Raw genomic sequence first — 24083 nt, 5'->3', positions numbered from 1 at the left:
TTAAGAACAGCATTCAAGTCTCTTTCAATAGCAGATACAAGTATGCTCCCACGGCTCGAATATCTTTTTGGAGAAACGAAAAGGCTCATTTATTCCACTTGTGTTTGTACTAGATCGTCTCGCCACTAGACTAAGTTTTTTTCCCGCTCTGGTGCTTCTCTGCTATTCATGCATCTTCGCCAAGATGAAGATCAAAGCAGAAAAAAAATGCTGAGCCTCTCGCGTGTTCGATATTCTTGTACCTACCTTCCCTCCCTTTTTCCTTTCCTTTCTTTTTTCACTTTTTTTTTAGGTCACTTTCACTTCTTCACACATATTTCGACTACTTATCCTCTCATACTCATATCATGCTTATCCAATCCTTCCTTCTTGCTTGCTCTAGTACTGTTAATTAGTATAGGTGCATCGGGCACAATGCTTGACATTCTTCATCTAAACCTAATAGAATGATCTTTTTTTTAATCGCTCATATTGCTTTTTTTTTTTTTTTTTTTTATTTTTTTTATAGCTACCGTGGCATTGGCTCTTGGCAGTGAACAGGCCATTATCAGCACTGCACGCCTAGTTGGTAAAGATATTACTGATCCCAGAGCGAATGGGGTCGAAATCTTTCGCAACCCTCACAATCATGCTGCTGCCGCTGGGAGCATACTTGTGTTCAGTGGTGAGGCTGTTAGATACCAACCTCAACAGGACGGCATTCTATTTGATAAAAATATTTACGACAACTACAAACAAAATTTTTTTGCCTTTCCTGGCTTCGCCTTGAGCTACGACACTCTTCCGATCTCGTTTGAGTTGAATGGTGACCGCAGACAGCTCCGCGACTCACTCGAAAGAGCCTATAATGAAAACGATAACCGTAGCAACAATGACGCCAAAGAGATTGCAGACGCGTTTGAAAAATTGCTGCCTAGGAAACTGAATGATAAAAAGGCGCAGGCAGCCAAGGATTGGACCTTGAGTCAGACGTTGATTCGAAGTGGAGAAGACAAAAGAGTCTATATTGAGATCCATGAACTCAGTCTTACGCTTACGACCAGCATGACCACGGGTTATGTGCAGATAAACAAACAGACAGCAACGATCCGTTCTGCCAAATTGAATGTCAATGATCGGTTCTTGACTTCTTTTGCTGATAATCTTGCGCAGAGGATCCCCACGTTGAGGATAAGGGACGCGATAAGAATACTTTCGACCAGCAACCTTCAGCTGTTTTTGGCCGATTTTGATGAAAAAACTGATGGTTCTTATGGCTCTGCCGCTGGTACTAGACGTACCCACTCCCGTCAGCGCTTTTACTCCCTATCACAACTCCGAATGTAGATTTGTGAAGTGTGGCGAAGTAACTTTTTTATTTATACATTTTCTAAACGATGTCCATCATGTGCTATTCTTAAAATAAAACGTTCAATTATGCAAATATGCAGTGTGAAGATCGTTTGCCGATTGGTCATGTTGGTTTTGATGGATTTTTGCCACTTGCGCAAGTGCGCAAGTGGCTGTTACACAAGGATGAGGTTAGGCAAGTATGCAGGCCAAAAAAAAAGGTGTCAGCATTAAATCAATTCATCCATCAAATCCGTTCACAGACACGCTCATCTTGATCCTTGCACTAAACAAGAAAAAAGGATCATTGTTGAAGATTAAAAAATTGTCCTGACACCCAATACCGTCATTTGCGCACCGGCCATCTTCAATATCCCCGCTGTCGTTAATGGATCGAAAATCGGTGTCACCTGAACCCACACCACCAGTTTGGACAGCTGTGGCTAGTTCTGAGGACAGCAACAGCGAGAATGCCCCAGCTTACTCATCCGAGCCCGTATGCGTGTCGACGCAACAGCAACAACAGCAACAACAGCAACAACAGCACCACTACCAACAAAATAGTCGATGGGGACAAGGAACCCTAGCGTCGATCCTGCTACAACCACCCCCTCGTTATGCTGAAGTCCACCACTCCCCCGTTAGCGGAATGTTCAGCTACCCACCTCCTTTAGCCTCTACGTCTATTGCTTCAAATCCTGCAATATCAACTACTTCTGCATCGACTGTGCCATCATCGTCTTCTACTGTACACTCATTTGTATCGGTACCTTATCCTTATGATGTTGAGGACCAGCCTTATTTTCAAAATAATACCAGTACTAACACTATAACGGCTACACCTTTCAATGCTATCTTCGGCTCCGCCACTGCCAGCAACCGCAGCAGCGAGGCCTCATCATTATCGAATCCTTTATCATCTCTTCTTAACAACAATTCAAATGTTCGTTCAAACACGTTTGGACGCTCCTCAGAGATGCCAGACTGGCGCCACGCAAGTATTAGTAACATCAACAGCAACGGTAGTAGCATCAGTAATAATAGTAATGGACAAATCAATGTTAAAGAAAGGATGCCTTTTTACAATTGCCACTAATTGTTGGCTTGATCTTCCGCAAATAACAAGGCTTCATTTTTCAGTCCCAGTAGGTCCATTGAACGTGCCTCTTCCACCCTCGGTTGCTATCCCTCCAAATCTATCTACGTCACTTCCGCCACAACATTCATCAAGTATACCTTTCCAACATCGCCCACCCCTGCGCCGATCATCATCTTATGAAAGAGGCATAAGGGCGTATCAATTTCATGGCCCACAACATCAGCAACAATCGCATCAATACCAACATCATCCACACGAATCCGTCCATCACAACCCTTACATACCGCCGTCGTTTACCAGTAGTCGTCCGTTCATACCTCCCAAGGTCAAAGGGTATGATTTCCGAGATGGTTCTCAAGCAGGAAATATGGGTCTAATGACTGGAAAACGGATATCGGATGGTATGCCGGTCACTGGCAAGTTGCACCAGTCCCGTCTTTTGCTGCAGCATGAGCACCGTATTTTGAAGCGTCTACAGATTGTAAATGCGTGGTATGATCCATCATGCAGTACACAGCTATCATCGTGTCATACATCCAACGAAGGATCTACAAAAGCAGCGGAGACGAAAAGGAGTTCAGCAATAGCAGACTCTAGGCTTGACATAGCAGAGACATCAGGAAGAAATGTACACGAGCCCAACCATAATGATAACAATAGTGACGCGGAGACAGAAAGATCAAGCTCTGTTCGTTGTAAAGTAGATAATCAATTAGCGCCACTGTCTGAACCAGGGCTTAGAGAAGATGAAAAGTATTTCAACCGGGTTGTGGAAGATTTTGTGGATATAGATCACTCTACAGAAATGTCTGTCTTGGTCATGAGACGCCTGGGACCCAACTTGCTCTCATCATTGCATCATCGTTTCCTAGGATTGGACGAGACGGATGGCTACCAAAGCCCGGAATTGCGTGCTGGACGGCTACAGCCTGCAGTATCTCCCTTTTCGGATGTGTACACCTTTCTAGTGTTTTGTCTCAAGGCAGCATGTGTGTTGGAGGCATTGGAGCGAGCTAACTTGGCACATCTTGCATTATGTCCGACCGCACTTCACTGGGCTCTGCCCGACTCAGATGTTATTGAACCCACCACATCATCGTTACCAGAACGAGGGAATAAAGAAGAACAAAAGGCGAAGCCATATGAACCAAATCCAACTTCATTGTATCATGATCCAATTCCTATTATCAGTGATAATGATACAATTACACCTCAACAACATGTTCATTGCTCATCACGTTCGCCTCCAAAGCCACAACAGCAATCACCGCAACACGGCTTCTCATGTGAAAGTACATTACACAGCGGTTTCTTCAACCCATATCATCCTGGTTCGGATATCAATAAGACAAAGCTACGGCTGTTTGATTTTACACATTCAAAAATTTTGAGTCATGAGCGGGCCAGAGCACCGAGCAATATTGTTGAATGGCAAGTTCCAGGGTATTTGGAATACCATCTACAGTTTTTAGCGCCAGAACAAACCGGCCGAGCAGAGACATGGATGGATCACCGCACAGACATCTATGGGCTTGGGGCTACTTTGTTCACATTGTTGACAATGCACTTTCCGAATCGCGGCAATGACAGTGTTCAGATTCTGCAAGGTTAGTATGTGATGGCGACAGAGAAGAAGAAAGAAGGATGAGAAAAAAATACTGCGAAGCTTGTATAAGTAACTATTAGCATACGGATAAATAAGAGATTTCTTTTATCAGAATCTGACAACAAAAGACGTTCGATTTGTTCGCTTTTCAGGCGTTTTGTCCAGAGATCTTCCGCCTTTGGATACATTTCGACCAGATATGCCTCCGATAATTGATGATATTTTAAGGAAAATGACGCAAAAGGTACCTAAAACGGTATTATATTTGATCATGAGTATGGCTTGAAGTTCGGAGCAGATTGTTTTAGTGTCAAGCTTTTTTTTTTTTTTTTTTTTTTTTCAACATATATAAATAGCAACCGAGCCAGCGATATCAGACCGCATTTGGTTTCAAGCAGGACATTCTTCATAGCCTTAATCTCTTGCATGCGACAGGAACAGTATGTTTCCCTTGCATTTCTTTGTATATATATTCCAAAAAAAAAAAAAAAAAAAAAAAAAAAAGCGGAGGGGTCACTGAAATATCTCGTCTTTGTTAAAATCATAGATCGAAACATTTCCATTGGGTAAATACGATGTCTCGCATCAATTCATTCTCCCCAATGCGGTGTTTGGCCGACGGGAGGAGCAACAAATGATTTCCGCCGCGATTTCGCAGGCGGCTAGTGCCTATCAGCATTCGCTTAATAGTGATCTAAATCTAGATCTGAAACTGTCAGATGCAGCCACAGCATCTAGCTCAGAGGAGGAGAAAGGAAGAGGAAGGAGGCGGGTAGGAAGCGACCTTGCAGCATCGACAATAGCATCTGCAGCCGTAGCCGCAGAAGCGGCTAAAACTGTAGCGGCTATGAACGATCATTTGGATCATTATGTGTTTGAAGATGAGATTGTTTCATTACGAAACCAGGGTTCGGTCAAAATCCCGCTTTTGTCAACAACACTCCTCCGAAGCCCTAAGCCCTTCGATGGTGGTAAGGCAGTTCATCGAGGATCGGAAGCTACAGATCCGGTCGTTCGCGCCATCTTTGTCAGTGGACCTTCTGGTGTTGGAAAGTATGTTTTTTTTTTTTTTTTTTTTTTTTTTTTTTCTTTTGTAAATCTTGACTTATTACATGTATCAAAGGCTCGAAGCCATTTATATTTAATGGAGGTATTATTATACTCTCGTTGACGTTATCGTCACAATGATAATTGGTAGAACGGTCCTTATTAGAGGAATGGCCTCAGTAGCTCGCAACTCTGGGCTATTCGCAGGAGGCATTTTTGAGGCTGAGGGCTCTGCGCCTTATTCCGCCATCTTGTCTTGTATTCAGAGTGTCCTTCAACAGCTTCTGACTCAACACACGGATGCATTAGCTTCCCTAGTTGTGGCGATTCGGACAGCGTTTGAGCCGAACTCGGGCATCGGTATTATTTGTGATTTGATCCCTGAACTAAAATACTTCTTTAGTGGGACTGAATTCCTTGAGAGCAAAGATTTATCTCTGTCGCACTCTGTGGCTCGATTCCATGCGCTGATTCTGAAGCTAATTCGGGTAATCTCGACTCATTTTTTCATGACCTGGTTAATCGATGATATTCATTATGCGGACGAAAACTCCATTGCACTATTGGCGACGCTGGTCAATGTCAATAAGCGATTACCAATTGTTCTAATCATGACTCATCGAGATACAGTCGAATGCTTGATAAAAGTCAAACAGATCCTGGGAAGCAGTAATGTAACGGAAAATAACAATACGAAAAATACACTCCATGACCCTCTAATGGACGAAGTCTCAAGTCTGGGCGCTGCAGGTTCTGCAAGTCCTATTCCCGCCACCAAGACCACGGCCACTCGAGCCACAGGCTTTCCATTGGTGGTACGTGGCGGAGGTGGCGTTCGATTTATTCGACTTCAAAACCCAACCTTGGAAGTCATTCAAGAGTTTCTTAAAGTGTTGTTGCATCGCAGTATTGAGGATGTACTTCCACTAGCTAAAGTATTGCTTCACAAATCCTGGTTGACGATCCGACAGTTGGTCTTGGAGTTGTATAGAAACCAAACGATCTTCTTCAACTGTCAGACTCGCGTTTGGGACTGGGAACCTTGTACAGAGACTTTGGCAGGGGTGGTCCGGAAATTGACTGGGGAAGAGTATCTGTTTTTGCAGAATCGATTCCGAGCATTGGATTGCGACACGAAGAAGACGTTAATCTGTGCAGCGATTTGCGGGTCCGTCTTTACCATTCAGGACCTACAACGGTTAGCATCGACGGCTTATGTGTGGAACACCACTCGTAGCAGCCACTACAACCACAGAGACGAGAGTAATGACAATAATAGCAACAATGGCCAAAAAGGACAAGGGAAAAAGCCGCCATTGCCTGAAATATGTCGTCAGAACCATGCGCCCGAGACTATTAACCTTGATACCAACAAAGGATGTAGTGCCATGGCAGGATTACAATCAGCATTGCGGGAGGGAATCCTGGTATATACGTCCGTTCCAGATCATTTACGATGGCATCATGGTGTTATGCGCAAAGTCGCTCTGGGGTTATTAGATGGGACCGATGAAAAAGAACGAATGCATTACGAAATGGCAAAGATCTTGTTTATGCTGCCAGGACAAAAGCTTAGAATCGCTAGTCATGTGTTGCAATGTATGAACTTGGTCAAGAAGAAGTGTCTCCTAGCATCTAAGCAAAAGGATGACGAGCCCGAAGAGCGTCCTTTCTGGGTTCCAATAATTGAAGAGGGATCAGAGGATTATGTTCCAGAATTGGATGCTCAGTCTTTGAGAAGCGTTCTTTCCCTCGCAGGAGAAAAATCACAAAAGAGTGGGGCTCAGGATTTAGCGATAGCGTATTGGAATGCGGCATTGTCGTTGCTACCGGAGAACTGCTGGGACCCACTCCCTGAAGAATCAGATAATGATGTACAAATGATTGGTGCAGATGATGAAGTTGGAGCAGAATTCGGTATTCAGGATGAGCAGCGTCCAAAGACAGCTCTTTACCAAGAAGCACTGAAGCTTCATTTGCAGTGTGCGGAGGCGGAGCGTTGGCGTGAGAATTTCGATCAGGCGATGAAAATCTGTGATATTATTTTGGCTAAAACTATAGATCCAATCGATCGAGCAAAAGCTTATCAGCATCAAATTGAGATGTCAGTCTGGGCGTATAGTCAACCAATACAAGCGACTCGGATTGCGATTCAATGCCTTCAGGAGTTGGGAATGCCGAAGGATGTATCTTTTACACCGACCAAGGAAGAGATTCGACAAATGTATGATGAGACCCATCAGATGGTCTTGGAGCATATGGCAGAACTTCAGCGGCCTGAGGGACCAAAAACCTGTAAGAATGTGAGAATCAACATGATGTTGAAAACCCTCTCGATCTCCAGGTAAGTCTTTTTTTTTTTAAAAAAAAAAAAAAAAAAAAAAAAAAAAAGGCATAAAAGCACGGATAAACTTATTATATCATATCATGTGCCATTTTATTACGTGATTCAATCTTAGCGCGAGTTTGTATTACAGCAATGTACCGTTTCTAGCTGTGGGTGTGGCTCAATCTATGAAGCTGATCTGCGAACATGGTATCACTAAAGATACAGGACGTTCTCTAGTCTCATTCGCGTTTACGCATTCGACCTGGCATGGATGCTTAGAAAATGCCTACGAACTGGGAAAGTACGTTTTTGTATATTTAGAGAGGAATCCTTGCAATGATGTTTCTAAGGAGTGTTTAAGCTTATGTCTAATACCTTTTTTTTTTTTTTTTTTTTTTAATTAAAAAAAAAAAAAAAAAAAATACAAATACTTCATAGATTGGCGTGCGAAGTCTGTAAAGATAATCATCATGTTAAATTTTTGTTTTATCTGACTGTTCAACAATGGGGAGACCATGTCGCGAATTCCATCCCTGCACTTGAAGAAACCTTGCAAGCAGCGGATTTGGCATGCGATCGACTCTTCCATACAGCTGGCATGATCCATGTATCTGTTATGCGAGTTCTGCTTGGACGGGTCCACTTGCGCGACTGCTTGAGTGCCACCGCGGATTTAATCATGAAACATGTAGAATTTGGGCCTAAATCACATGGTGTGGAAGTGATGCAGGGGATCTTGCAACTGATCAAATGTCTCAAAGGGCGGACTATCTCTACCAACAATCCAGAAACCATTTTTGACGATGATACTGGATTCATCGAATCCCAAATTCATAGAAAACGAGAAAAAAAGTTGACACTGGTCCATAATAATAGCACGTATGCGATGCTGAAGATTGTGGCGGCGTTTGTATTTGGACATTATAGCTATGTGAACGAGATAACATCCTCATGGCATGATGACCCGAACTCGATGATGAATTTCGAAGGCTCTTGGATCACGTACTTGATTTTTACCGTAGTAGGCTTAACATTACTGAGCCTTTTAAGGATCGAAAAGGACATGGGGGCTCGTAGGGAACTACACAAAAGATTATTTGTGATCAGGGATAGGATGGCGGTTCGTGCTAAGAAATTTCCGATCAATCATGCAGCTATGTTTCATCTTTTGGAAGCTGAGATTGCAGATCAAGAACTGACAGAAGATAAGGTGAAGCCCCTGCCACGGCATAGAGATGAGGACGGTGATGACGAGAATATTACCATTCCTGAACATGAAGGAACACGAGATCTCAAGAAGGTACTGCTGTTATATGAGAAGGCGATCAAGTATGCAAGTGATGGCGATTTCCCCCTTCAGCTGAATTTCTCATATGAATTGGCTGCAAACTGTCATTTGAGACATGGACTTGTCACGAGCGCGAAATGTCTAATGGTAAATGCCTGTAAGGGTTATCAAGCCTGGGGCGCTCGTGGTAAAGTCCTGTGGTTTCATAAGACATACCCAGAGATCTTTGGATCACCGCCCGATATTGAAACTGCAGTGCCAGCACGAGGACTGTTTTATCGACCTAGCGACATTGAGTATAACAGCAACGGTCGTAGTAGTGGGTATCGTCCTACTGTAAACTCTTTTGGCTCTGCTAATCGTGCTTCTACAATATCGTGTGGTCCTAGCACGTTCATTGGAGGAGGAACAAAAGCAGCTTCAGGCCCCTCCATCATTGGAACGTCGCCTTGGTTGAGCGGCAGTAGTCCAAAGACGACTTACAGTCCTAGTGGATATGGTAGTGATGCAGTTTCCGCTGCTGCTGCTGCAATTGCAGAATCATGCATGACAGCACATTCTAGCTGTAGCAATAGCAGCACTAATCATAGTGGAAGTGGCAACACACCCGGAAGTGCTTCATCATCTTCAGGTCCATTGTATCACCTACAGAATAGTTGGCTTGCATCACCGCTATCGCCTGAGCTCGATAATACGGACTTGGATGTTTTGGATTTCTCGTCTGTGATTGAAGCCATGCAGGTGATTGCTAGTGAGATTGATCTAGACTTGTTACTGGTCAAATCTCTTGGTGTATTGAACCAGAGTGTGGGTGCAAAGGGTTGCTGCATGATCATCTCAAAAGATCACGAAATGGTTCTAGCGGTCTCACAGGGAGGTTTGGGACAATGCGAAGCCGTGAATCCACCAATGAAGATCGATTCTTGTACGTCTCTTTTCCATGGAGTGATCAATTATGTGATCCGTACATCCACACCTTGCTTAGTCACAAATGCTAAGGATGACCCGCGGTTCAGTGCAGATGAATATCTGAAACAACGATCCGACTTACGAACAGTACTGTGTGCTCCAATCTTACATAAGGCAAGGTTGGTGGGAGTATTGTACATGGAGGATTTTCCGGCTCGAGCATTTGCGAACAAGCGAATGCTGGTGATGAATTTGCTAGTTCAGCAGTTGGGAATTTCGATCACTAATGCATTGCTATATCAATCCGTGCAACGATCAGAGACCAAGCTAAATGGATTATTAGAGAATATGCCCTGTGGAATTGCCCTGTGGGATGCAACAGCTGAAAAATGCCAGTACATTAATTCGAGCTGGCAAGATATGACGGGCTTCACATTGGATGAGATTTTGGATTCTGGATGGACTATATTGGTACATCAAGACGAAACCGCTATTTATACACAACGCTGGCGAGACCGTGTCCAAGCAGGAGTGCCATGCCAATGGTACTAAAAGTCTAAAAAAAAAAAAAAAAAAAAAAAAAAGCTAAGGCGAACTCTTTTTCATTTTTTTTTAATCATTTGATCTGACTTATTCTTTTATGAATCTATTTATTTAGGGAGAGTCGATATAAGTTGAAAGATGGATCTTACCGCTGGGCGGTTGTGAGAATGCTGCCGATAATGTCGCCTTCAGTTGACAACAGGGTCATCCAATGGCTTACAGTGACGATCGACATCGATGACCAGCGACGTGCTGTTCAACTAAAATCCAATTTCTTAGCCAATATGAGTCATGAGTTGAGAACGTAAGCGAGGAGGGATATTAGGGTGTTACGCTTTATCGAGCTGACTCAGATGCTACATGATGATAGAATAAGGAGACTAACGTAAGCCAATTTGCTCTCCTATACCTTATGTTAGCCCATTCTCTGGTATCTTAGGCATGCTATCGCTTCTTCGGGACTCACATGGACTCTCGCCTGAGCAGTTCGAGTTTGTGGATATGGCCAAGGCTTCCTGTGAAATGTTAATCCGCATTGTTGATGATTTATTGAACTTCAGCAAGCTTGAAGCGGATAAAGTCACGCTCGAGTATATTCCCATGGCTTTTGAAGAGATTCTTGGAGGTAGAAACTTAATAATCTATTTTGTGGAATGTATTAGTTAAACTGTGCTTCTGAACGGATGACAACAACTAATCGACTGCATTACTCTTAACATTGACCAGATGCATGTGATTTACTCGTGCCATTGGCCTCACGCAAGGGCTTGGAGCTAATCATTTTGTTTGACGAAACGTTGCCCATTACACTAATCGGTGACCCAGATCGGATGAAGCAGATCTTGATGAACCTAATTGGCAATGCCATCAAATTTTCTACCAAGGGTAATGTCGTTATTCAATTCTGGCATGAGAGGCGCTCTCGCGAAGAGATCATTCAAGCTCGAAACAGAAACTCTTCCAAGGCTTTGCGAATGGCATCATCTTCTACAAGAATTAGCAGTAATAGTGACGCCACGGGTCCCAGCCCTAATGATACCAGCAATGGCAATAATAACTGCGAGGTGCCAAGAACCGCTGCGCCTGCTTCATCGACTTTTTTCAGCCCCGCGACGCCACTGAAACAGGAACAGGCGACAGATTTAACAAATGAGGATGATTCAAGATTAGGGGATGAAATCATCTTGCACTGTTCAGTAAAGGATCAGGGCATTGGCATGAGTCCTGAAGAACAAAAGATGCTTTTTGTGTCATTTCAACAAACCGATAATGGTACGACTCGTAAGTATGGTGGCACAGGACTCGGGCTCTCGATTTGTGCTCAACTTATTAAATACATGCAAGGCAAGATTGTTGTTGATTCCGAAAAGGGTAAAGGGTCAACATTTACCTTCACTGCAAAGCTCCGGACCCAGACCGAATATGATCAAGAACAAAGTCCTGCGGAGTCTGCAAGGTTGAAAGAGTGTGAGAGGATCCTGTATACAAGGATGGATGCTATCAAAGACAAACGGATCTTGATCTTGTCGCCAAACCGACAGCTGAGACAGCAGATCGTTAAAGTTGCGCACGGTGCTATTTGTGAGGAATACGATGATTTGGCTTCTGCAGTCTCAAGTGGTGCAGTCATGATCACAGATGAATGTTCAGACGATACAGGAAATTGGGGTCGGATTCACAGGAAGAATCAGCAGCAGAAGCGTAACGAGACTAACATGGACATCGATAATGCTTCTAGTCTCGAGACAGGACAGGGTTTGATGCAACATTCAGATACTACTGCTCTGTTTGGCAATCCCGATCATAATGGCACTGATGGATTGCCTGATCCCAAGAGCCTGAAAAGATTTGATCTCATCCTAATCGACCATGTTTTGGATTCTGCAGAGTTGGATCGTATCTATCCATCTCCTATAGTTGCATTCGTCCTACTACTGGCGCCTACCACGGAAACTCTGCGATGGATTCTCCCTCCAGCAACTAAGCGATTGAACGAGGAGCCTGAAGAGCCTGAATGCGGGCAGCTCGACATTGGAGGCCGAGGGAGGATTCGTCATGCGTCTGAGGCTGACTATGCGGCAGAAAGAGCCATTGGACATGTGCAGCGAGTGTCTAATGAAACAAGTGCCATTCAAAATAGTGCAGCCTTCACTAGCATCTCACGAGGCAGTAGTGTGGCAAGGCCTCCTCTGGCGCCTGTCAGATTAGCCAAGAATCCGTCACAGCTCTTTAAGAAGCGTAAATCAAGGGGCCACATCACTGTGACCAGACCTGTACCATATAGCGGTGGAATAGGGCCTGATAACAAGATCAGACCAGCTGAGATGGAGACGACGACATTCCAGGTTTGCAGAATGATCAAACCTGTGAGAAGAATGAAGTTACTGCAGATCCTTTACAATGCTCTCAGTCAGCATGAACGGAGAATGGCAGGGCTGGAGTTGGAGAGTTGTGGGTCGCAGACAACAGCAGATGATGATTATGCATACACTACAGCCGCTAGTAGTTCTGGGTATGATGAAGGAGAGGATATCCATCCTGTGCTTGCCAAACGACATCAATCCTCTGTAAGTGAAGAGACATCATCATGCGGCACCTTGTCACCCACTTTAGATTCACCCACTGGGTCGTTGCTGTCCATGTCATCCTCGTCATCTAGGTCGCCACGGACGCAATCTAGATCTGCATCGCCCATGACGACAGTCTCTTCCTCTGGAGCAGGTGCATCTGCATCGTTAAAGCGGCGACGAGACCAAACGACACCTGATGTAATCGGGTCTGGTAATAATAGCAGCACTAGCCATGAAAATATGAAACGGCGTCCAAAGGCTAGTAAGCGAGTGCCTCCTACATCCCCTATATCCACATCGGTATCAGCGCCACCGCCAGCTTCAATTCTTGTCAACCGATCGGAGCATTTTTATAGCCGTTCTATTTCTTCTGCTTCGAACACTGCTACTGTTACTACGAATTTTCTGGACCCGATAGCTGAGAAGGATCTACCTAGGAACCTAGGATTGAGTGGAGCTATGATTTCCGGATCAGGGTTAGGTGTTGTGGGTAATATGCCGAAGAGGGCGCGTAATAATGATGCGTTGACATTGTTGTTGACAGCTTCTGAGCTGGAGAGATGTCGAGGCAAAAATGTTCTTGTGGCTGAAGACGATTTTGTGTCGCAAAAGATTTTAGAAAAGTATGGTGAAAGAAAAAAACCTTGCTTATTTTTTATGACACTTCGAAATGTATCAAGGGAAATGCCAGTAGCTAATGTCACTTTTTTTCCTTTTTTTTTTTTTTTTTTTTTTTTTTTCCTGTAGACAACTTTCAAAGCTCGGTATGAATGTGGTCATTGCTAACAATGGACAAGAGGCTGTGGATCATTGGTTATCTGCAGATCGTGGACATTACACCATTGCAATTTTTGATCATGTAAGAAATGATGTGTTTGGATCATGTGTTTCAAATATCATATTTCCTTGATTCTTTATTTAATATATTGCTTGGAAATTACATTTCCTGATATAGCATATGCCTATCATGGATGGACTTGCTGCTACTCGGAAACTACGCGCTTTAGAAGCAGAACATGCACACGAATGCAAGGATGGAGGAGAACAACAGCCAATACGTATTCCGATCGTGGGTCTTAGTGCGGATATCCAACAGTCCACTAAAGAGGTATTGTTTGATGAGTATATGTAGTTTTATTGTATGTTCATTCTATGAGTAACATGAAAGCTGACATTGGTAACTTCTTCCATCTTTTTTTTATTTTAGTCGTGCATCAAAGCTGGTATGGATGAGTACATGACCAAACCCCTTTTGACTAAAGGCCTGGCGCTATTAATCCAGCGCTATTGTTGCAAATAATCACCAATACAGAAATAAATGCTATTTCTCACTCGACACCTAAAACTCTGTCATCACTGCGAATTACCTTGAATCTTGAACACCGCGCTGTCCTTAACCCTTGCTTCCATTTTAAAGCATAGAGGTATCGTAAACATAAATCTCCATCACGATCAAGACATATTCTTGACTTATCTGCAACTTAGGCATTCACTAACATAGATGATGGGTACTGATATGCTCTAGACATTATATAAAGAAACTGAAAGAACAAATATTTTTTATAGCCTCAAAGTTTAGAACGCAAAACGCGTTTCCGACGCGTTATATCGTGTTTGTTGGTGACAGCAGAACTTCTCTTTCTTTTTAATGCCTCCTTGTCATCTTGCTTCTTTGGCCCCTCTTTCCCCATCATTCATTACTCTTGCTTGCAAGCGTCGACATGGCTCTTCTTTCACTCACTGAAGCACAGCCCTTAGCAACGATCGTCTTCAGCATTCAACCCTTGGTTAGTTCCATTTACTTTCATCTTTCAAGGAATTGCTCGGTGCTGTCGCTTATCAAAGCTCGCTCGTGAGACATTCAGCCAACATATCTTTACTGACTTGTATCTCCCATGGAGATCTATTTCTAATAAATGGGCTCGACTAAATGTTCATGCCTTATTCACTACTCGTTTACACACAGTTCGATCTATCCGCACTATCCTTCACAAGGCCTATCCGCTTATCGCCAACGCCCCTTCTTCGGCCTCGTCCCTGTCATCAATTACCTCAACTGCCTCACTTCCTTTACTACCACGCTTAACTGTGTTGCAATATGGTTATTCGGTCATAATGGGGATAATGCGAGCAATCAAAATAATCAACTCAGTAAAATATGTCAAAGGTTGGTTCCAAAGTGGTCCGAGGGGTCATGTGGATCTGTGCAGTTGTGCAGCTGTGCGAGGACTGACCTTGGGTCTTGAATTGGACGACTATTTGAATCGAGATGTGAGCAGGAAAGAGGCAGAGCAGTTACTAAACATGGCACGAGAGGCGATTTTCGGTGAAGCTTGGGCTATACTACCAGGTTGAGTTGGAGAGCTAGAAGAAGGTAAAACAGAATATGAAAGAAGGGAAGAGAGAGATGCTATTGACAGTATCTCAAAAAAATTAGTGTTTGAGTAGCGGGAGCTCGGGTCGTACTGAAGGAAGCAGTCAGGACCTCTATTGCAGATAGGCGATATAAAGCTGCTGTACAGCTCAGATGGAGAGCAAGATGAGGATATGAACTACTGGGCTTGCTTAAAGCTTGAATCTCCTCATCTGTGTTTTTTCCATGAATGGAAACATGAAGGGATACCTCTGGAGTCCCAGCTACAGACAAAAAGGCTGACTCGATTGGCAGATCATCTCTACTGCATTATTCGCGAAGGCTGGGGGGCTCTCCAGCGTATGATTCAGAGAAGATAAGCGGACAAAGGATGATGGAGCAAGCGTTTTAGGAGCGGTATGTGCTGGCGGACCTGAGGACATTGAAGTTGCGAGGGCTGAAGCTATACACTAACCGTGCCACTCTTTCATGCTATCATCACCAGCAGTGGCCCAAGGTAGTATGGATCCAGTCTAGTCTAAATTCACAACGAAGTCTATTTTTTTTAAAAAAAAAAAAAAAAAAAAAAAAATCCGACAGGGTGCATTCCGCACCGTAGTTTCCTGGTCGTACATACTTTTTTCCTTTGCCAAATGCCGCGCGCGCAATAAATGAGGCAAGGTTTTATTTACATAACTGAACTGTATTAAAAATGCTCACTGGGGTCCTGTGTATTTACAAAGCATGTTGCTGACGGAAGTGAGTGTGGGAAGAGGAGCGAGAGGCATCACCAGCACTGAGCCAAGCAGCCAACAACTCAGCCGGCTCACAGTTCAAAGAAATCAACCCACTGGTCGAAAGCTTCATGGTCACATCCTTCACACTCAAAGTATGCATATTTCTAGCTAGCGTAGGGGCTTGTGTTTGAAGAAAGGAAGAATCGACCCTGTAAATCTCCATTTGGAAATCAGCTTCTTGCTCATCGAAGTGGAAGTTGCCAGAGTCGTCAACTCTGGCTGTCATAGTAACTTCAAGAAGGCCAGCTAAGACTTGGTCGCTGCCTACGTCCTTTTGAATTAGGGTCTGACTCAAAGTCCACATTTCAGCGGACTGGGCCTCTTTATCATCGATTTTCTTGGGTAGCAGCTTCAAAAACGCATCCGCCACCTCCTGAGCTCCATTGAGACCGTACAAGTTTACAATCCTTTCATGGAATTGATCACGATCACCGCTCAGGTTGATGGGAAGATGATATAGACGATCGGAACGGAAACCAGGGAAAGCGCTGACTGCATTTTGTACGCAGTAAAAGCTTGCTTATCGTAAATGATCCCCTCTTGCTGAGGCTGGAAATTGCAATAGTCAGCACTGTAGCTAAGAATGCTCGCAACTGCTGCTGCATGGTTTTGAGGGCTACTGAAGATCTCTTCCCCCTTGGCACTTGGGTCGGTGGTGTCCTCGCCGACGAAATTACCGATGCTAATGATAGCATTGGTTCCGAAGGCCAATACTACGGTGGCTAGTTTTGTTATGCAAAGTAGGGTAAGGAAGAATTGTTCGGACCAGTCTTGTTAAACAAAATATTCGAGCAGTGGCGTCCAACTAAAGCGGTATATAGACGCCCGTACCAGTGCAAGCAAAAACCACAGACTTGAGAAGAAGCATGATGTACTTGACGTGTCTTAAGTAATGATAAGCGAGTAGGAAATGGGGGATGTGGAGTAGAAAAAAAAAAAAAATAATAGGAAAGGCAATATTTAAAATACAAGAGACAACACTCACGTACAAATAGGTTAATCAGAACTCATATCAGCATTACTATCGGCATTTTCGGTAAAAGGAGTGAGGAATGGGAATTTCTTTACAATTGACGTAAAATTGTGTAATATATTCTCAAAGTAAAGGAGCATGGATTACTTCCTTGCCGAAACTGTTATGCAATGCTGCTTAACTACATCCTTTATAGAATAACGATAGATTTACTTGAGATCATGGCATGCAGATAAAGGGTAATCCAGTAAATGCCTTGCCGATTGGCCGTGTACTGCCAGAAATTGGGAAACAGTAGCTCAATGCTTTATGCGTTGCTGTTTTGCTAGGTTTACTTTGATCATTGAACAAAATGGGTCATTTGCACTGCCTTGAAATCAGTGCCAGGCCTTTGAGTTTCAAGGCAAGTCTATAAAAGAAATATGGTGGGGCAAGGAAGAGACTGCCACATAAAAAGATAATAGCATCTCTCAGCTTCCTCATCATGACCTACTGTGAAGGGACTTCTAATTCGATCAACCATGTTATCTGGAGGATAATGGTGGCGTCTTCGAATATACTTCCCTATATTTCGCAATAATAACAGTTTAAATGCACTATCATCATCATCGTCATCGGCAGCTTCTATGGTTCGCCTTCATCAGTCGGCTTGCTCACCGAGGCCTTGGTCGAATAGATCACAAAGATGAACGACAATAACTACTAACTCAGACATTGTCCTGCCTCAGGATGCTTTTTCGGCTTTGATCCTAATTTACCAAGTTACCCAAATCACTATTGAGATCATCACCCACGTACTAAAGACACTGGAGCTGAAAGGTACGAGAAGAACACAAAGCGAGTACTTGCATATGATCTTAACTTTTTTGTCCACGACTTGGTGCCTTGATAGACTCAGCACCTCTCTATCTAGAGCGTGGTAATACGGCCAGAGGCGTTAATCCTGGCCATCAACTCCACCGGAAGCGCCAACAGGGTTATACGTACAGTCAATATATTACCCGAGGTCCAGCGCTCAAGTTTCAGAGCAAGAAGTAGCCAGCAAGAGAAAATAGCTGTGATGGTTCAAATGAGTGGGTAGGGAGACATTGGATATGCTATTCTATTGGCTAGCATGATGCTGGTATACTCAGCCAAGCCTCGCGACTGACACTCAAGACCAATCCTAAGATTATATCAAGCCCTGAAAAGAAATGAGGGTAAAGTAATAGAGAAGTAGAGCAGGGCCAAGTAAACCCTGAGAACAGAGTAAAAATATTCAAAAAAAAAAAAAAAAAAAAAAAAAACACGAACAGTCAATTGAAGCAGTCGAAGCATGTAAATGACAACATTATGAAAAGATGCATATGCTGAGGGTGTTGGAGCTGAAAGGCCTCAAGCCATTCATTATCGATTTTAGAGGTATCGAGGTTAGATTGGATTTAGAGGAATGGATTTGGGTTTCACTAATTTTGAAAACGACCTCTTGAAGCATTCAGGCCTCAAACAACACGCTTTAAAACTTTAATGGAAAAAATTATAGATACGTATTTGCTATTTGCGTTTTACTTTCGTGCGCATGTGTGCCTATCTCTCCGTATGCTTGCCAATGACTTGAGCGTTTAATGTTGCGGATATGTTAAAACCTGTTGAGAGCCATCAGAGCTAGAGACCGAGGCTGAAGGCATCTTCAGATTTGAAAGAGGGTTCCCACTTGAATTGGCTCCGGATGACGCTGCCGCAGGGTAAAAATGTGTTCTCGCGTCATCCGAGGTTGGCATAAAGATTGTCTTGTTACCACTATGCCGTGCCATGGCTGCCATCGATTCGAGGTATCGGATCTGCATGGCCGCAGGGGTATTTAGGACTTTGTAAATATAAAAAGTAAGAGATTAATATGTATTATTTATATTTAATACAATAAAATATGAAGAAGGCCGTTTTTTTTTTCTTCTTAACATTTCCACATAATACGCACATTCAGCAGCTTGACGCATCAGTTTAGCGCTATCGACTTCGGATTGTGCCTGAATGACTTTAGACTCGGCCAGACGTTTGGCTTGAGCTGCGGATGAAAGTGATTCTTGAAGACTCTTTGAAAATTTGATATCTTTAATTAGAATGCTCTCGACCTTGAAAGAAAAAAAGAAGGAAAGAAAGAAAGAAAAACAAGTTGTTATAAAAAGCTGAAAGCACGCCATTCTTTACGCGTTTCTTTCTTTTTTTTATAAATAAAAAAAAAAAAAAAAACTTACGGTGACTCCCCAAGCGTGTGCAGGGTCGTCAATAATATCCTGAATTTCATGGGCCAACTGCTCGCGATTTTCAATGATTTCCTGTAATAGTCTAGCGCCCAGCACCTGTCTCAGCGTGGTCTGGGTTCGTTCCACTAGTGCCTGTCGGACATCGGAGACTCCATAGGTTGCTTGAAATGGATCAATGATATGCCAATAAATGATTGAATCAATATGAACATTGACATTATCCTTGGTCATGATCATTTGGTTAGGGATATTAGAAATTTGAACTCTCATGTCCACGTTGAAAACTCGTTCTGTGTAAGGGTTTAAGCGAATCAACCCTGGGTCTACTGTCTTGTAATACCGTCCGAAACGAGTAACCAACCCAATGGTGCCCTGTTCAATGGTCTTGTAGCTAAATCGATAATTGAATAGGAAGCTTAATTAAGTTAGATATACTTACACAGTTTGTATTATATACTATAAGAATGTATGAAGATATGCAGCTTGGTACTTACGGGTTAGGGCAGCTAAAACCAAATATTAATGCAAGTTGTATGAGAAACACAAGAGCAGTTCAATGTGTTGACCATTGTAATATTAATAATAATAATAATAATAATAATAAAAAGGTTTGCATATTACCAAATGCAGCATGGGATCTACAAGGGACGAAAAAAAAAAAAAAAAAAAAAAAAATTAGTTGACAAATGAATCATTTTTCGATACCCTTCTCCTGTTATAACTATAATATTACCATGCCAAAAGTTCCGATGCAAGTACCAAAGGCATTGACCATCGTCCCATAGAATCCAGTGACTCGCTGAGCAGGAAACTCTATTTAATATAAAAGAAAAAAAAGAAAAAGTTTATTGCCATGTGTGCGAGAAAAAAAAAAATCTTGGAAGGAATATCTATTCGTTAAATGCTTTCATAAATACCCTGGGCATAAGACTTTGTGGTAACATTGCCAGCATCCATGGCTGTGTTTCTCTTAGGCTGACTATTCACAACAGCCACATCCCGCAACTGCTGGATACTATTGCTGTTGTTCTGCATGGAGCACTCAAGTGAATATGGTGTGTTTGGGGGTGATTTACACAGTGGGCTGAGAAGGGATAAAATTAATAGAGAAAAGGGATAAATATGTCAACAAGAAGCACTTAAAAAGAAAATGAAAATGAAAATGAAAAAGAGGAATGAAAGGTGATGTGATGTGATGTAATATGAGATGTGAAATGAAGAGATGGAAAGAGAAAAGGATATAAATGTCTACTTTGTTTAAAGACTGCACTTTTTTTTTTTTTTTTTTTTTTTTTTTGGTACAAGTCAAAGTCGACTTTTGGGCCAGGCTCATATTTAGCCATGCTATGAACACAAAAAAAATAGGTCTACTTCTGCAAGTCACGTCGTCTAGAATCGTAGTTAATCAACGCGTATTAAATACCTCACATGACTTTTTATTTTGCTTATAAAAAAAAGCGAGAGAGCGAGAGAGACAGAACTCTATGTCATGATCCTGTATTCTCGTTAAGTTTAATAGCCTCTAGAACCTGTTGCACCTGTTCCAATAGGTCCGGCAATGCCTCATCCACCTCTTGTTCACTACGAGGATCCAGTTCACTGTCCGCCAAGTTGCCATCTGTACTATCTGAGACTCCGCCTTGCACTAACATTTGGGCTGAATTTCCATGATGTTGGTGCTGTTGATGCTGCTGTTGTTCAATTTGCTTTCGATTGGCTTCCAGCAACGACAAGCCATTCATCAGGTTCTCTAATGCTTCTTCGGTCTCGTTTGCATCCATTCTTTTTGGTAACCGCCTGTTATTCAGACGTTTCATCTTTCCAGACCCAGGATAGGACGACCGCTGAGCATCATTCGAGTCATCATCGAAATCCACATCTCCATCCACATCTACTCTTGTTGATAGCTGTTTCCGGGCAGCTGCGCCACCCCTTGGGTTCATAGTCGATGACCGCTGTCTTCGTTCGCCCATATCCATCCGATCATCATCCCCCTCGTCATCATCGTCTTCATCTTCATCCTCCATATCTCCAAAATTGTCATCAGAGTGGGGGTCGACTCTCCAGAGGCCACTTCCACCGGAGGAATTACTCTCCTGATTAAGGTACTCGTGTTGTCTCATATATTTATCTGCTCTTTCCCAGGAGCGCTCCTTCTGCCGCTCTTTCCCTTGTTCACTGTGTTGCATCTTCTGTTGACGGACCACATACGGTCGAAGCAAATTGACAATATCACGGATCTGTCGCAGCAATGCCTGGGACTGTGAAGGGGACGACGAAGAAGGATGACGAAATGTGGATCGCGTAGCGATCTGATTGTTGTGGAGGTCCAATGGTGATGATGATTGTTCTTGTGACTGCTTGACACTCTCTTGTGCACACGACAATAAATAACTTAGTCTTGATTCTGCAAGGTCTAATGGAGTCTTGTGTGTCATAGGTGATGCAAGGGTCATATCCGCTCCTGTATATTTTGCATTGTATGATTGATCATTTCAGAATTTTTTTTTTAAAGAGGAAGGAAAAAAAAAAAAGAAGAAAGAAAGATACGTACCAGCTCTGAGAAGTGCAGCCACAACATCAATCTTATTTGATATAATGGCTAGAGAAAATGAAAGAATTGTATGTAATCTCATGGTATCAATAACATTGGATTAATTTATAAGGCAAAGAGGATAATGAAAACTATTCCTTACCAAGATGCAAAGGCATATTGCCCGCAATATCACGACCACAATCAGGGCGCACACCTCGCTCCAATAGGTACTCTACAAGTTCCAAATCTCCTGCGGCTGCCGCAAAGTGCAGAGGTGATCGCTTCTTGTCATCAACGCAATAGGGCGACGGCGCAGGATATGAATCTAGCAGCTCACGCACAGCATGGACAGCTGATTCAGATCGAGAGGAAGATGATAACGATGACGACGTTGATGATGCAAATGTAGAAGAAGAAGAGGAAGGTAAGACAGGCGAGCAGTGAGATTGGTATGGTGTACTTGTTGAAGAGGTTGAAGAGATGACGAACAACTCCAATGACTTTTCACTATATGGAATTGATGATGAAGATGAGGACGATATGGACACAGGTGCAAATGTGTTGGATGCAGATGTAGATATTAATGCCGATCCAGAGGATGACGAGATGTGACCCCATGATTTCGTAGATGGCACATTTCTAAGTGATCCGGGGGTTCTCAGCGACATAATACCTGCATGCGATGAGGACGTGTGAGGTAGATACGCAATGCCTGGATAACCTGCCTTTGACTCAAATGCAGTTATGGCTGGCCGCTGAATTCTAATGTCACCATATTCACGGTCTGTAGTGTTGTGAGTCTTCAAGCTATTAAAACGAGTTGTTGATGTTGTTGTCCTTGATTGAAATGTATCCATGCCTGTAGAAAATGATTGCGATGATTGTGACGATGATGATGGTAACGATCCGTGAATTCTCAATCTTGATTCGATATCAAAATCTAGCTCTACATCTGCATCTGTGGGAGTGGTGTCCTCGTCCTCGTCCTCATCCAGAGAAATGTCAGGAGTAGGGCCATGCTCTGTGATGATGGCCCCCCTAGCATGTCTCGCTCTTCTCAATTCTCTCACAAATGTTGTACCCGTGATCATACCCGTTCCAGCGGATCCTGCTCCGCCTCGTGAGGATGCTGCTGCAAGCAACCTGGACTCTTTCATGGCGATCTCAAGAGCTTTTTGGATCGGAAAAATGGATGTAGATGGTCGATGATGATTGCCGCTTCCTGCACCACCACTTAAGGATTTCACAGGCAATAATCCTGAACTTTGGTTCTTGCCCCCATAGAGATTAGCCTCGCTGCGTACATGGCCGTCAAAAGAGCCATGGATGGTTAACGGACTATCATAGTTGCTGCTGCCGAGACTTCTACCGTATCCTATCCCGCGCCCATTACTGATGCCAAGAAGACCACCAGGAGGCCGAGGAGGCCGGGGTGGTGGTGTGGCATTAAGATTGAGTGAAGGGAGATGCTCCAGATAGGCAGAGACAGATGAGGCAGTCGTCCCCGCCGCACCGGGGGCATCTGCAGTGGATGTGGTAGGCAAAGCAGAGCCGCCACCGCTGCTCGAGGAGGCTAGATGATGATGGCGCATAACCTTGTGATGACCATATCGAGCTGTATGCGACCGAATGCGAGGAGCGCCAATAGTTTGATGCAGAAAATGATCCTCGTACTCTTCTGAATCCTTTGCAGTCCCTTTTCCTGAGCCGCGCATGTTATGTATCACTTATGACGTACAAGGGTTGTTCTGTCTTTTCTTGAAACCAAACTATTGCTTTTGCTTTATTGATTTCCTTGGTGGCGAATAAATTAGTTAGATGGTTTATTCTTCCTAGATGAATCTTTTCTTGACGCTTCGTTACTTATTGATGGAGATGATTGTGAAAAAGAAATGTCAATTTTAAGAATGGAGTTGTTTACTAGCATTTATTCATCAAAAGTTAAAATGTGTGTCGTGTGTCTGTGTTCTGGATGTCTGTGTGTTTGTGGACAGACATGCTGTTCGATCATCCGAAGCATATTGGTGGCGTAGAGCCTGCTCGTGACTTTGTCTCTCAATGTCATTTTACCATAATCGTTTCTCAAAAAGAAAAGCATAAAATTAAGAGACAGTTGTGCAAAGCTTGACAAAAAAGATGCAGCACGAGTTTGGCACCAGAGCCCCAATAAAAGAACTATTAATGATAACGATGGTGTGCTGCATGACCTTTAATCCAGGAGATAAAAAAAACGCGATTCAAATATATAAATTTAAAGAAGAGGAATACTCCATATGTCAAAGACCTGCAAAAGCAGCCAAAAGGGAGAGGTTTTAGAAGAATGATCTCAGGAAATATACGCGGCCTGCAAGGAGAAACACCCTATTTTCAAAGGAGGATTCATGCTTTGCTGTACGTATTATGAAACTACAACTGGACTAAATGATCCAGCGAATGCTTTAGGAGAGGTTGGCACTTACCC

At 43.2% G+C, this 24083-nt stretch overlaps 5 protein-coding genes across 5 annotated transcripts; 2 read left to right on the top strand and 3 right to left on the bottom strand.

The window, feature by feature from the left end:
- Positions 1–183: 183 nt before the first annotated feature.
- Positions 184–1382, top strand: BCR41DRAFT_382990 (hypothetical protein). Its single transcript, XM_022027404.1, has 2 exons — positions 184–381; positions 509–1382. Exons 1-2 carry the CDS (start codon positions 348–350, stop codon positions 1324–1326), a joined length of 852 nt encoding a protein of 283 aa, XP_021885772.1. The 5' UTR covers positions 184–347; the 3' UTR covers positions 1327–1382.
- Positions 1383–1563: 181 nt separating this feature from the next.
- Positions 1564–14229, top strand: BCR41DRAFT_316632 (hypothetical protein). The gene is made up of 14 exons (XM_022021247.1): positions 1564–2372; positions 2470–4035; positions 4187–4278; positions 4391–4474; positions 4582–5087; positions 5233–7425; positions 7541–7711; positions 7849–10152; positions 10266–10454; positions 10570–10775; positions 10877–13343; positions 13468–13579; positions 13676–13828; positions 13928–14229. The coding sequence occupies exons 1-14, from the start codon at positions 1718–1720 to the stop codon at positions 14018–14020; spliced, it is 10791 nt and encodes a 3596-aa protein (XP_021885771.1). The 5' UTR covers positions 1564–1717; the 3' UTR covers positions 14021–14229.
- Positions 14230–15808: 1579 nt separating this feature from the next.
- Positions 15809–16738, bottom strand: BCR41DRAFT_391555 (hypothetical protein; the record flags this gene model as incomplete). Its single annotated transcript, XM_022028368.1, has 3 exons — positions 15809–16362; positions 16443–16592; positions 16702–16738. The coding sequence occupies 3 exons, from the start codon at positions 16736–16738 to the stop codon at positions 15809–15811; spliced, it is 741 nt and encodes a 246-aa protein (XP_021885770.1).
- Positions 16739–18303: 1565 nt separating this feature from the next.
- Positions 18304–20370, bottom strand: BCR41DRAFT_344631 (hypothetical protein). Its single transcript, XM_022022551.1, has 7 exons — positions 20004–20370; positions 19820–19899; positions 19708–19724; positions 19581–19592; positions 19078–19477; positions 18801–18954; positions 18304–18689 (listed from the first exon to the last, which is right to left on the bottom strand). The coding sequence occupies exons 1-7, from the start codon at positions 20119–20121 to the stop codon at positions 18445–18447; spliced, it is 1026 nt and encodes a 341-aa protein (XP_021885769.1). The 5' UTR covers positions 20122–20370; the 3' UTR covers positions 18304–18444.
- A 138-nt stretch (positions 20371–20508) lies between these two features.
- On the bottom strand, positions 20509–23594 carry BCR41DRAFT_418198 (hypothetical protein). Its single transcript, XM_022029595.1, has 3 exons — positions 21783–23594; positions 21641–21688; positions 20509–21550 (listed from the first exon to the last, which is right to left on the bottom strand). Exons 1-3 carry the CDS (start codon positions 23335–23337, stop codon positions 20574–20576), a joined length of 2580 nt encoding a protein of 859 aa, XP_021885768.1. The 5' UTR covers positions 23338–23594; the 3' UTR covers positions 20509–20573.
- Between the last annotated feature and the right edge of the window lie 489 nt (positions 23595–24083).

This window comes from Lobosporangium transversale (assembly GCF_002105155.1).
Source record: "Lobosporangium transversale strain NRRL 3116 chromosome Unknown BCR41scaffold_2, whole genome shotgun sequence".
Taxonomy (NCBI): domain Eukaryota; kingdom Fungi; phylum Mortierellomycota; class Mortierellomycetes; order Mortierellales; family Mortierellaceae; genus Lobosporangium; species Lobosporangium transversale.
The sequence above is the reverse complement of the archived record's forward strand: the minus strand, read 5'-3'. Positions and strand labels throughout refer to the sequence as shown.

What these genes read in the sequence shown, in the direction of transcription:
- BCR41DRAFT_382990 (XM_022027404.1), top strand. Translation starts at nt 348, where the DNA reads ATGCTTATCCAATCCTTCCTTCTTGCTTGCTCTA. An exon ending in CTTCCTTCTTGCTTGCTCTA is followed by an intron (nt 382 to 508) that starts GTACTGTTAATT and finishes TTTTTTTTATAG; the next exon opens with CTACCGTGGCATTGGCTCTT.
- BCR41DRAFT_316632 (XM_022021247.1), top strand. Translation starts at nt 1,718, where the DNA reads ATGGATCGAAAATCGGTGTCACCTGAACCCACACCACCAGTTTGGACA. An exon ending in GGACCTTCTGGTGTTGGAAA is followed by an intron (nt 5,088 to 5,232) that starts GTATGTTTTTTT and finishes GATAATTGGTAG; the next exon opens with AACGGTCCTTATTAGAGGAA. An exon ending in AAAACCCTCTCGATCTCCAG is followed by an intron (nt 7,426 to 7,540) that starts GTAAGTCTTTTT and finishes ATTCAATCTTAG; the next exon opens with CGCGAGTTTGTATTACAGCA.
- BCR41DRAFT_344631 (XM_022022551.1), bottom strand. Translation starts at nt 20,121, where the DNA reads ATGCAGAACAACAGCAATAGTATCCAGCAGTTGCGGGATGTGGCTGTT. An exon ending in CACACGCTTGGGGAGTCACC is followed by an intron (nt 18,955 to 19,077) that starts GTAAGTTTTTTT and finishes TTTTCTTTCAAG; the next exon opens with GTCGAGAGCATTCTAATTAA. An exon ending in GATGCGTCAAGCTGCTGAAT is followed by an intron (nt 18,690 to 18,800) that starts GTGCGTATTATG and finishes ATATTTACAAAG; the next exon opens with TCCTAAATACCCCTGCGGCC.
- BCR41DRAFT_418198 (XM_022029595.1), bottom strand. Translation starts at nt 23,337, where the DNA reads ATGCGCGGCTCAGGAAAAGGGACTGCAAAGGATTCAGAAGAGTACGAG. An exon ending in CAATATGCCTTTGCATCTTG is followed by an intron (nt 21,689 to 21,782) that starts GTAAGGAATAGT and finishes CATTTTCTCTAG; the next exon opens with CCATTATATCAAATAAGATT. An exon ending in GGCTGCACTTCTCAGAGCTG is followed by an intron (nt 21,551 to 21,640) that starts GTACGTATCTTT and finishes CAAAATATACAG; the next exon opens with GAGCGGATATGACCCTTGCA.